At 33.7% G+C, this 14,106-nt stretch overlaps 1 protein-coding gene across 1 annotated transcript in view; it reads left to right on the top strand.

Annotated features, from left to right (window-relative positions):
* Positions 1 to 14,106, top strand: part of mmd (disintegrin and metalloproteinase domain-containing protein mind-meld) — a 689,072-nt gene that overhangs the window by 629,769 nt on the left and 45,197 nt on the right. Inside the window, exons 10-13 of the mRNA XM_089634149.1 lie at positions 5,181 to 5,332; positions 5,989 to 6,334; positions 10,663 to 10,835; positions 12,078 to 12,411. Coding sequence (XP_089490275.1) covers positions 5,181 to 5,332; positions 5,989 to 6,334; positions 10,663 to 10,835; positions 12,078 to 12,411 — 1,005 coding nt within the window. The remainder of the gene's footprint in view (positions 1 to 5,180; positions 5,333 to 5,988; positions 6,335 to 10,662; positions 10,836 to 12,077; positions 12,412 to 14,106) is intronic.

The following is a 14,106-nucleotide window of genomic DNA, read 5'->3' as shown; positions in this document are numbered from 1 at the left end:
TCCACTCAACGTATGAACACCGTTGATATTTAGAATGCCTAATATTTAAACCTCGGTAACTGTCCCTAAATATGTTTCAACCGCCCGCATAGTCCCGTCTAGTGTGATGACTGAAATATCAACCTTATCGCTCAACCGATGGATACAGTTTAGTGAATAGGGGGGCTGTGTCAACGTAGTTGGTAAATTTCATCAACGGGGTTTAGTTGACCTGCGGACCATATTTTAACAGCGAACCCCCTTTTGGTCAATATTAATATATCTTCTTCTTCTGGCGCTAATAAAATTAGATTGTTAATGTTAATGGTAGTTGTAAGTTTCTACACATAAAAAATATGTAAGATTGTAATAATTAAGATTGTAGCTAGGCCTAGTCGTAAGACAGTAGTTATAGGCCTTAGTCGTAAGTCACTAAATATAAATCTTATATGTAAGTCACTAGTTTTAAGTCAATAGTTCTAGAATTAAATTATTTAAGAAATTTATTTTTACAGCGCCCTTGAGGTGATTTTTCACGAAAACGGCGCTATATAAACTAGCCAAATATTATTAATGTTATCATTATATGGCGGCTCAAGTACTTCTTCAATGGCTGGACTGAATTTTTTTTTTTGTGTACTGAAATCTCACTGCCCTAGAAATATATAAAATTCTTAAAACAAAATTTTTCACGTAGTAATTAGCTGTCTAAACACAAAATAATTTAGGAAAAATCTCTCTAGATATGTAGAAATTTACTAACTTACCATCATATCTACTCTATTTAATTTGCGAATCATCTATCATGCTATCATCAAACTTAATTTGAAAACTATTTATACTTATATTTATTTATTTTACTTTTGAAACTAGCAAACCATTTTTGAGGGGATTTTAAAGTCTGTCCTCAAGCTCTATAAGATTCACATACGAGTGCGCTTGCGCAGTAGGGCGGAATTCCTAGGTAACCAATCAAAATGCACTAAATACGAATTTCAAAAAGCTCTATGACGTCCTCTGACTGCACTGTGCATACAGCGCACGGGAAATGTCTATTGAGCTCAAGTAATGTATTGTGTATTATTGTATTACTGTGTATGTATGCACCTATTCTTTAGTAAACTACAAGAAAGCGCGGAGCAGACGACAGTTCTTCCATAGAAACTATTCTACTTTCAAGCTTGAACAAATTCAAAAAAAAAAATTATATAACTGCAAACAATGTTAATTGCTTTTATATTTTAAGATTTAATTTATTTTTTCTCTTTAAGTAGGTTTTTGGAATATATGGTTGGGATCGCACCGCTATGAAGAATTTTAATATAGATAAAATTATTACTTTCCACCGGGTATCTGTGTTAGATACCAACTTCCGTCCTCTAACGGTTATGGAGTAGATTTGGATAAATAGTTAATATTTTGATGATATTTTGATGATATTATTGGACATTATCGGCAATTGATAAAACTTTATATTTATTTACTTAAAAACATAAGTTAAAAAGTTGTATGCAAAAAGTATAAAGTGTAAGAAATTATAAAAATTCAAAAGGAAAGAGAAAAAATGTTAAAAGGACGTATTCATGAAATATAATAAATTATTTTTCATTAATGCCAAATTATTATCAAATTTCATAAATTATCAAATTACGGGTGACTTGAGTAACGTAGTTATCTATTTGTTCTCAGAATAACCAAGTTATTTTTATAGTTCAAGAAAAGACAAAAAATAATAATGCGAGAAAATTATTAATCTCTTAAACTCGTGGCCAAATATTTAAAATCATTATATCGACAAAGGGGGTCAAGGTTGAATGGAGAACAGAAAAACAAACTGGTGGCAAAATGTGTAAAATTATCATACTGACCAAGGAGCGCAAGGTTGAATGGAGAGCAGAAAAACAAACTGGTTGTCAAACATGTAAAAAATATATTTGTTCAAAGGCCAGTGAATTTAATGGAGAACAGAAAACCACACGAACGATATGTTATTATCATTATTATTTAATAAGCAGGCATCATTCTGCTGATGCGCTCATATCTGAGTTCACAATAAGTTTAACAGTAATTGAGTTGGTTTTATTTTTTTATTATTAAACATAATAATGTACATAATTTAATAATATGGGTGCTAAAACCGTGCTCAGGCGCCCAATTTAAAATAAGTTAATCCTTCCTTCTCTCCAAATAACGATCCAATCGAGCTTTAAAATGGTTTATATTAATACTATCGATGACATATGACATTGGACGTAGAGGGTGTTTTATTCATATTTTTAGTGTATTGAAGATTTCTTGGACGCCAGAGAAACTATAATGTCAATATAAAATGTTGAATGTCAATCAAGTCATTCCTTTCTTTTTGTTTTTTTAACGTTGGTAATCTTAGTTCCTTGAGTCTAGCTTCATAATTTCGGTCTCTCAAAGCTCTTGTATTTTTGTAAATCATCTCCGTACTCTCTCTGTATTAGATCTATAATCGCAAAATAAGGACGACATGTGAAGAAAGCCGATTCCAGGAGAGATCATGAATATGTTATGTATATTTTTGATATCAAGTCCGGTGTTAGGTTTTCCGGATTAAACATGTTATCGAATTTGCTCTTTTGAAAATCCCAGCGATATACGGTTCCCATTTCAAGTATTCTGATATGGTTACTCCTGGATCTTATTGTAACAACACTGTTTTTACAGGTATTACATTAAATTTGTATGCAAGCTTATGTTTAGTTTTTCCAATATGTAGGACAGTGCATTTTTTAACAGTGAGTTTAAGAAGTCAATCCTTTGTTCATTGATAGACTTCATTTAAGCCATTTTACAGTTAGTCGTGATGTATAAGTGGGTTGGCAATAAATTTTGTATCATCTGCGAGACAGATGAAATCTGATGTTATTACTGTATTTAGATATGTAATGTACAATGAAATAGAACTGGATCCAACACTGATCATTGAGGGACACCACTGGTCACATTGCCCAGTTGACAGTTGGTTTGGAATTGGAATTCGAACCTGAAATTTTTGTGTGATTAGGGTTGTTTCGGAGAATCTGAACAATTCATCAAATTTCAACGTTCATTTTCGGGTTCTGTGAAAGACTTATCCAAGTTCTGTTTTTATATCATTGTAGGCTAGTTGCTTGACAAAAGTGAAATAAAAACAGAACTTGAAAAAATCTTTCACAGAACTTGAAAATGAACGTTGAAATTTGATGAATTGTTCAGATTCTCCGAAACAACCCGTCCTTAGTGAGGAAGGATTTTATTCACTCGTCACTCATAAGTCGTCATCTTACGCGTTGAAATTTTAATTTATCGAAGGTTTTCTAAATATATATAGGTATATATTTCCAACAAATAATACTTATAAAATATATATTATTGGCTGTCGTAAATAAATTTAGATTGATCAAAAGGTTCAGGATACTTTAGATAATAAATTATATCCACTTTATATAGAATAACTGACAGTTACGTTAATAGAAGAATTTGAAGAACAGAAAGATAAACGAAATAATATGTCACGTAAAATGGTTTTTAATATTGATGTACAATACAGTGAGGAAACCTTTTTTGTGCCAAAAAAAACATAACCATATAAAAAATATGTTTCAATTGAGTTGGAATTGTTCTTTGAAAAATGTGAGATTCTTGAATTACTTGAGACTTATTTTTCTGACCCGGAGGCTATGACCGTTAGACGTTTTGGTATTGGGGGTTTGAGGTTTTGGGATTTTGGGGTGCTGGGGTGTCCTTCTTTCCCCTCCTTCTCACTCGCCTTATGGTAAAATTGACATGTATTAGCACGATCACCCGATTATCTAGTTCCGATCAATAGGAACCGGTTAACAATCAACATTTCGTGGATCCCTTCGTGGAAGCTTTGGAGAGCGTTTCCCATAAGCGGTTGGTGCGATACACAATACTATTATTGACAAGGTATTTTGTCGTTTATGCTTAGACACACATCAAACGATCTATCCAGAGTAGGAATAGGGAAACTGCAACATTACCAATAAGTAGCCTTTACCATTAATCCTTATTTTGCATTACAATTCAAAAACTTGATTCAAAAGCATTTCAATAAGCAAAATTGCAGGGTTACGGGTTACTTATAGATGAGAGTTAAATAGATTAGTAGTGCATTTACCTAACAATTCTTACATGCGTCCCATCGATATATTAACTGGACTTAGTAGATGATGCAGCCTTATAAACTTGCGTAGTTAATGCGGCCTTCTAACACTTATCAAAAGGCTACAATAATCAACACACATAACTCGTTCGACTCTAAAAAACATAAGTGTGTCAACTCGAAACCAATAAGGCATATAAACCTTTATCAATGTCCAAAAACAAATTATGAAGAAAACTCGTCGATTACTACACAATTTAACAAATGAATAAACAAATGACATTGATGTTTTTAACACGACAAATCCGAAGTTTAAAGCACACCTGTAGGATATTTTCATCTAAATGTAAGCCATTGTAATATACATAATTATTGTACGCAACCAATATAAATGGGCAACGAAATAGTAAAAAATGATCAGTAATTAATAAATAATCTTCCTTGATCATAGTGGAGACATATTAAAAACTGTTCGACTATTTTGTTTATTGATTGTTCCAATTTGGTTACATGACATCATCATCCTGAAAAAAAATGAAAATGAAATATGGGTTCAACGCTTTCTGTTCTTCAGCGAGGCATTTAGGCGAGGCAATATGAAATCATCGTCCTGCAAATCTTAAATCATATAGGTACATTATGGGTTTTACGCCTTCTGTTCTTTAGCGAGTCATTCAGGCGAGGCAACATGATATCATCGTCCTAAAAATCTTTAATCATATAGTTACATAAAATATGGGTTCAACGCCTTCTGTTCTTCAGCAAGGATTTTTTTATTGTAAATTTATATTATTTTCAAATATTGGTAGTTGATTTCTAGCCACTGAAGGTACAAACGGATAGAAGTAAAATCGACATTACTGATTATTAATTATCTTTACACATGAAAATGGCAGACGATCACGCCCACAAAACATTTCTATCGGTTTATGCATTCAGTGGTTTCAGCAAACAAACTGCTCTTCACTTGGTAAAAATGTTCACCTCATCCGCATGCCATGTCTCACTTCATAAAACCATTGACACCCCTTTACTGCACGGCCCCGCCCGGCATTTTCTTCAGCAGAAGCACCCACACGTGATCTTCGAAGCACGCACCAAGGCCAACAAGGGCTGCGCCAATAGCGGCAACCTGGAGTGGAGGATGAAGAGCATGCGGCGCACCAAGCACGTGGGGCCAGCGGTGGCGGAGGACGCCAGTGACTCCAGAACTCACAGGTAAGAACTTTTGGTCATTATACTTTATATGCTAGTAATAAGTGTGGACTTTTTTCCTAATGGCAAATTCATTAAACACACCAAGACTAAGATTTTGGCAATTTACGATTTTAATGATAATGTAACAGATTGCTTACGTAATCGTAAAATAATGAAGAAAAAAATGCTGAGAAAAAATTACAAGGATGGCTAGAGTACAGGCCTTGTTTTTTGCCAAATTTCATCTTATGAAGTCAGTGCCATTGAGCAAGACAAAGTTGTTGATACTCGTTGTTATTGCTGATTTGTATGTTATTTTACCGCAGGCATAGTAAAAAAACAATGTTATTAGACCATTTTAAACAATGAAGTTTACTTAGCGACAGCACTAATTTTGTAAGAACAGTCATTTTTATATTATTATTGTTATTGTTAGATAATAAGCAGGCAGCATTCTGCTGATGCGCCATATCTGATTTCAAAATAAGTCAATCCTTTCTTCTCTCCAAATGAGAATTTAATCTGTAGCTTTGGTGAAATTTTGTGGAAGTTTGTTTCGTGCTTCCACTACTATGTGTGCAAGTTATAAAATCAGATAGAAAGGATATTCCAGGACTATATATGAATGGGTAAAGAGATTATTAACTCCATCCTCTCAAATGTTCCTTCTCCGACAGATACAAGCGCGCAGCAGATGCACCCCCAACGGAGCGGGTGCACCGCCGCGGCTCGCGCGAAGGAGACCCCTTCGCCGACGCCCGCTCGCATATGGCAGCCTTCGACTCGCTGCTGCACGGCTTGCACGCCAGCCACGCGGGCCATGCGGGCCATACGGGGCATGACGCCGACAGCGCCCACGATTCCGACAGCGGGCACGACAGGGGCCGGCGCGACGTGCGCGAAGCCACTAAATACATAGAGACGGCGCTAGTCATAGACAAGGCGATGTTCGACAAAAGAAATGGTAGCACGCGCGCTGAGGTCGTGCACGATGCCATTCAAGTTGCCAACATTGCTGATTTGGTACGTTAAATATTTCTTTCTAATTATGTTACTCATTTTTAAATTGTAAACCCACCATGACAAAAATTTTCACAGCATTGATGATTTGAAATTATTTAACAATTGGGTACACTTTAACAAGACGACATACAATAAATAAAGATACACTTGTTGAACCCAATAACAAGTTTTCAGATCATGCCAAAAATATAGTTGAATTCGGTGTGTCAATAATAATTATTACGATGGTAAGAGATGTACTTGATTTATATACGTGATATAACATTATTTAGAGTAATTAGTGAAATTTTGTTCTCTGGTAACAACAAAGCATATGTCACTGTCGTCTCTGATTGCTTACGCTTAGCCGAGTAATCGCCCAATGAACCTCTACACTAAGGACGGGTTGTTTCGGAGAATTTGAACAATTCATCAAATTTCAACGTTCATTTTCGGGTTCTGTGAAAGTCCTATTCAAGTTCTGTTATTATATCATTGTAGGCTAGTTGCTTGACAAAACTGAAATAAAACCAAAACTTGAAAAAATCTTTCACAGAACTTGAAAATGAACGTTGAAATTTGATGAATTGTTCAAATTCTTCGAAACAACCCGTCCTAACTGTCAAATACCTACTGATTTTTTAAATGTTTTTTGTTGAAAAATATAAAACATGAATTCTCCGGAGACCAAAATGTCTATATTTTTTACTCCAAATAACCCCAAGTCAATGTATAGTATGTCGAGAAAGTCTCTTTACAATATTTACTATTATAAAGTACAAATAATTTGAAAATGAAAGTGAAATGAAAATGAGTCAATAAAAAAATAAATGTAAATAAAAATAAAATAAATATATAGTCATCTCTTTACATTCATCTATTATGTGCTTCAAGGTAGTACCGGCTGTCTCAAGGGGGTGATTCGTGAAAATCAATGGAAAAAATATGTATAATTTTTGTATTTAAATTTTCCGTAATGTAAAGGCTTGTGTAAGCGATATTTTACAGTAAACATAAAACCGAAATCCACGGACCGGTATTGGCTCGCTAAATGCAAAATCTGTTAGGCTAACCGTAACCTAACAACTGATTGGCTATACGCGGTTACCGGGCAATATAAGATAGTAGCAATTCAACACACTTCAAAAGTGATACGAAGTCATGAAAAATATTCGAAATAGGTTACGTTAATATAGGTTTATAGGCCAGTTCTTATCGAAACTTTAAATAATTTTATATCACTTTTCAAATGTGTATTGAATTGCCACTGTCATGAGTTGTTATTGTACAGTAATAAATTCAAGTGTGTAGCTACAAATGGGAATAATACATCTACAATTTTATTTGTAAAGCAGTGTATTTCTAATTGAAAAACTTCATTCGATTTTTTTCCTAAGGACCGGTTGTTCCATAAAATTGTAACAATTCGTCAAATTTAGAAGTAAAGTTTCAAGTTCTGTGAAAGTTCTATTCAAGCTCTGTTATTGTTTCAGTTCTGAGGAACAAATTTCCAATAATGATATAATATCAAAACTGGAATAGAACTTTCACAGAATTAAATATGGATTGCTCAAATTCTATGAAAAAACCCAAATTAATCATGAGTATTCACCTTCGTGGTACAACCCTGTGTATTGATTCTACACGATGGTAGAAGTAAAAGATGAGTAACTTTTTTAGGAAGTCCAATTTTTATTTTCCCATTAAAAAATATTTTTCCATTGAAGAATATTTTTTTCGTCTACAATCAATTCAACTTTTTGTTCTCAAAATTATTTATCTTATTTACTTGCGATACCAAAAAAAAACCGAAATCAAAACATAAAATACCTCGCTAAATGTGGTCAGGACCGGTCAGTGGCTGAGTTAGCATTGCGTTTGGGTCCCACCTAGGCGTAGTGTGTTCAATTCATCGGCTGGATAAGTCCTTCATCAAAACGCATGCAACATTTTCCGCTTACTGTGGTAGTAGTAGGAGATTTTCAAATATTGTCAGGTTATTCGTAACCTGGGATTGTTTGTATTTCTCTAAAAAAATGTATATTATATCGATCTAATTTATAGAAACGTACAGTAGATCAAAAAAGTACTCCTTATGGTAATAGCGCTCACCCCTTAAGCCGGAAAAATATTATGTCTGTAAGTAAATACCATATATTTCCCAAAAAGTTTGTGTCAAATTGAAAACATCCCCCTTAATCGCACCATATCTCGTGGCTTAATCCAGCGAAGGCTTTGCCAACTTCCCCGTGATTTGCGTGGCATAATTTCAGCGAGGTTTCGGTTATTGGTACAACCTCCTGGGAGCCGCTATCAAATACGTCAAGTCCCCAACCCTCTTCACAATATGTCACCTAGCAAAACCAACCTCCCTTTCACAGAGAAGGCAACACTTTTAGAAGCGTTTCTTCCCGTTTCGGCGTACTGATAGCTCATGGCTATTAAGGGTCCCAGAAATAAGATTCCCTCTCTCAATTAGTTAGTGAAATATTAGCCAAATACTTGTTAATTTTTAAATAATTTTATCTATTGTTTTACTAACGTGCCTGTAAGAAACATAAACATATTTGTGTGATATCAAAAGGTATCCCAAAGAGTCAACTAGATGACAAGATGACTCATACTGAAATATGTGTCTTTGTAAGTAACTGAATTTGTTTGATCCATTCTGCATTTTATTAATTGAGTTTAGTAACCCAAACGCCGTTACCGAATATCCTAAGCGCGGTATAAGGCACTTTATTTGTTCAGAACTTTATAAATCAAACACCTACGCATGAATACTTTGCGGTTTGATAAATAAATATCCCTTTTCCACTGTTTAAGCTAAGGGAATGGCACTTACCACAAAAGGGAGCAAATAAATGGAAGCCCAGCTATCCACTTCAACAAACTTTGACAATTGACCATCGAATCATCGAGCCATCGACGGAAGTTGTGTTGACACTCTCAACTTACTCAAATTTAACTATTTGCTGGAGGCGGAACTGAAATCGAATGAAAACTTACCTATCGACAAATAGTCATTCTAAATTTTCGAGGGGTAATTTCGATTCTTTCAAGTAGTCAGTGGATACTTTGTCCGCAAAAAACACACACATTAACCTACGTATAATATATAACGGGTAAACTGGGACAAACTGGGCAAACTTTCTAATTGCTCTAATCATAAGTTCTGGTCATTTTTTTGTATTATAAAAGTACTCGTATATTCATACATGCACACATGATGCTGTGCAATGTGATTTTAACTACCACTCTTGTACATATTTGTTTACATTTTCCTTTCACTACAAGTGCAAATAAAAGAAAATAAAACAATTAGATGATTGAATCCTTGAAACAGAGGGCATCATAGTTGATTGCCATCATAAGATTTTATCGAATGTCCTTTATTATCATACATTATTACTTTTTCTCCAAGCGTCATCATGATATTTCCAGTTTTCTTATTATATTATAATATCAATATTTAATTATTGTTCAGCTCTATAATTATTATTCAGCGTGACAGTTGTTTCGTCTTCCGAAGGCTTTATCAAATAAATAAACTGTTAGTTTTAAATTATGGTCAAATAAGAATGGAAGCCAAACGCTGGAGTACTATGTACCATTGATTTATAATAAGTTCATAAATAAATATGCCTCTGAGAAATTTATGCATGAAAAATGTAAAGATATGGTTTATGAATGAAAAATCTATATATCTGTAAAAAATAAAATAAACAAAGAAGAAAAAGGAGTGGTGATGTGTAGTGAGGTTGTTAACTTTAAAAATAATTTGACCTTTTTCTTGAATGATACCAAATATGTTTTTTTTTTATTTTATTCTTCGAGAAGGCTATTAAAATATGTTTGTACCTTTGAAAGAATGTATATCTTTATATATAAATATAAATGGATTTATAAATTGAGGTAGAACCTGCAGACATGCAGCCATGTGGCAGATTCGCAGGACTACCTATCCATTGTCTAAATATGTGTATTATACAAAATGTCTTTTGTTAGAAATAAATAAATAAAAAAATAGAACATTATTAATGAAAAAAATAAAATGGAATTCCACAAATCAAACTTTATGACAGCAAATAATGTTTATAATAAATATATTTTTTCAGATTTATGATCATTAAAATAATAAATAAAATAACCTCCTAAAGAAACGTGTTGGCCGGGAGCGAAAGGTTTACATGAATAATTCATATATATGCTTGCTACATATTTGGAGTTTAATTTAATTCATGATATTGTGATTTCTTCATAGAATTTATTATTGGAACTATTTTACGTAATATGTAGGTATTTCTTCCGATTGATTTCATTGTAACTAACGGTTGGGTACTTTTCAGTATTTCAGGACGCTGAACACGAGGGTCTCCCTCGTGTATATAGAGACCTGGCAAGGATCAAACCAGGCCCAGATCGATAAGGGCCAGGATATCAGCAGAGCTTTACTTAACTTTAATGATTACGCATCCAGAAAACTGTTCAAAGTGGACAAGGACACAACGCAGTTGCTAACGTAAGTCAACATATTTACTTTATTTAATCTGAATGCATGTTAAATTACAAAGTCATACAAAGATGTCTTCATTATCCGATTGCAAGTTATTACTTCCAACCAAGACACGTTTTCAAAAAATTGTGTTGGTTTTTTTTCTCGCGAAGAGAAAATCAGAATTATTATTGGATACTCGAATATTTCAATATTATTATTCGAATATTATTGGATACTCGAATATTAACGCGGTAGGAAATTGTTTTAACTGAACAGCTGCTGTATAATATGTGACATCGTTTTTGGAATGCCATTGACTTTTTATCACCTTCCCAAAATATTGCAATAAAAAAAGCACAACACCACATAATGATTTTTTCCGGTTGAACAAGCGTTGCATATCTATTTGCATTCGAGACAATTGAGTACGGTACATATGCGCAGTGCACAGATTATACAAAATTTTCGGTTTTTTAGAGCCATTTTGAGGGGTTAAGGGTGCGAACTTCGTTTCCGAAAACACAATTTTTTTTCAATTCAATCTTTTTTTCCGGATTTTCTTTCTATTTTTTTTTCAACTTCATGCTCAGTTGACCTTTAAATGCTTATTTTATTAAAACTCAAATAATATCTTAATAAACTTCACTTCACAAAAACAAAATACTCTTCAAGAAGTAAAAAAGAGTATACTAGGAATAGTACAATAAATAAATGAAATAAGTCGAAAGCTATGAAGTTTGTTTAATTAGATTTGTTGTTCTGCTTGCCAATATAAATACTACCAAGACCTGTTTATATTTAGTCATTGATGCGTTAAATATGTCAATATTATCCTTGTAATCACTACCCATATATACTGTATACGGCGAACGGGAGTATACAATTGTGATTCCGTGTTGGATTTGTCACAATAATACGATAGACAATAAACTTTGATGGTTCCTTGGGAAGTAGGTATATAGAAATAAATAAAAAAAACCAGTTCACGACAATCAATTATTGAATGTGTGATTTTATATAAACAAGTTAAGTAATTAACTTTTATAAGTTCGGATAATTTTAATATCTAAATTTAATTGTTATTCTCTAACGAACAACTTTAATGTCTCAAAATATCATACACATTTGTTTGTTCTTGTAATAAAATATAAAAAATTAGATTTAAAAAAAAATTCTCCACCACACAACAGTTGAAAAGTCCCACATACCGTAATATGAACATTTGGACACTCTTCGAACCCTTAAATATATATTTTTTTTTTTTAGGGGTGAATCATTCCAAGGCGGCGAGTCAGGGATGGCAGTTCCTGAAACCGTGTGCACCGCTAAGTCGGTGGGCATCAGCGTTGACATCAATACGTACGAGCCTCACCTGCTGGCGGGCACCATGGCACACATGATCGGTCACAATATCGGCATGGGCCACGACGACGGCCGTGAGGAGTGCATCTGCCATGACTGGCACGGTTGCATCATGGCGCAGATCATCGTGGGCATGGAAAACGTGCAGCCGTACAAGTTTAGCGATTGCAGCAAGTCGGACTACATAGATGCCTTGAGGATAGGCCACGGAATCTGCTTGTTGAATAAGCCAAATGAGGTAACAATCTTTAGTCTTTTCTTTGCATGTATCATCTCGAAATAAGCTGTCAGTTTTTTTTTGTATTCTTCTTTATAAGCTTTCTGGCATCTAGTTTTGGACATGGGTTTCCCTCAAACGTCTCAGGAAGTATTTTATGTTTAGTAGGTAGCGTAAGTCTTATATTTAATCTATGTGACATCCCGTCAGACTTCCCAGATTTTTACTTCTACAAAGCTTTCTATCGTCCAGATTTTGACATAGACCTACATCAAGTGTCTCCATTGTAAGTACTGGATATCCATCAGATTGGGCTGCGTTGTGTGACGGGTTAAATGAGAGATTCTATGAAGTGCTTATGTACCATGAAGAGGCTCGAAATAATTGACAAAGGATTCATTTAATAATAATTAGTAATTATGCATCATTTAAATACAATAATCTCGTATAATCGTAATTGAGTATGAGATAACTGGATGGGGGTCTGCCTGGAGCACTCACAGAGAGAGGTTCAACATAGTCCATAAAGGAGTACTAAAGACAATTCTAAAAATTCTGGATGAGAACCAGTGGCGGCTTGTGACTTTCGGATGCACTAGAGCAGTGCTCCGCAACCTTTTCTCGCCTACGACACACCAAATTTCTTCCTAGAATTCCGCGGCACACCAAAAGCTAAAATACATAGATATTAAATTGATGCACAAATTTTACAATAACTTCTTGTTTTTTTATTTGAAAAGGATACATACATAGATATAAATAGGATTAATCATCACAATGATAATTCATTACATCTTTAAAAAGAAATATAAAGTCATCGAAAGTGATGAAACAAAAACTTTAATAACTGTGTTAAGTAGGTTAGGTTAGGTTTAAATTATTTTTTTCATCGTTTCTAATGACTTTACATCACTTTTTAAAGGTGTGTTGAATTGTCACTGTGTTGAGTTATCATGGAACCAAATATAACATATTTATTTTCACGCAATCTTAATAATTATTATAAAATAATAATAAATTAATGAGCGATTAATTGTTAAATTAACCTGCGCTTGTTTCAATGAACACAAAAGTTTTATATTCGGCTTGATTTTTGACAGCGCAACCCGAAGTTGTTGGTCAAGACTAATGTTAATGTTATTACTATATTAAGTTTACATATATGTATTGTTTTAAATGATATAATTGTAAAGCTGCACATCTTAATACAGGAATGCCCTAGTGAGATGTGCAGAGTACGTTTTTTTATGTTAAAAACTGTTTTTTTGAATAAATAAAAAAAAATAAAAATAAAAAAGACCTTTTAAGCATGACGGCTTATCATTTTTAATTAATATAAGCGTTGAAAAACTTTGCTCACATAATATGTCGTTGAAAATGGAAGTAGTGTTAAGAATGCTTTGACGGAAATGTGAGGATATTTTTTTTTAATGTAAATCCAGAAAACATCTAATTGATCTTCGGAGAAGTGAAGTCATGTCATGTGATGTCATGTCATTATTTAAATCTGTAAATTTCACTCGAATTTGCAGAGGCAGTGCTTCCGTAGAATTTATTGCATTGGTTGCAAAAGGATTTCGAATCCAATCGTATTGTTCCGTATTAATGGAATAAAAATACAGACCAAATTTCTGCTGAAGTATACTTAAATGTTGTTGGGCCAGATCCACAGTTAATTGTTTGTTTTCAATTGTACTATGGTTGATCCTTTGGTAC

Source organism: Hesperophylax consimilis, chromosome 8 (assembly GCF_061612785.1).
Source record: "Hesperophylax consimilis isolate HC1 chromosome 8, BYU_Hcon_1.0, whole genome shotgun sequence".
NCBI classification, from domain to species: Eukaryota; Metazoa; Arthropoda; class Insecta; order Trichoptera; family Limnephilidae; genus Hesperophylax; species Hesperophylax consimilis.
This window is presented reverse-complemented; position numbering and strand designations above follow the sequence as displayed.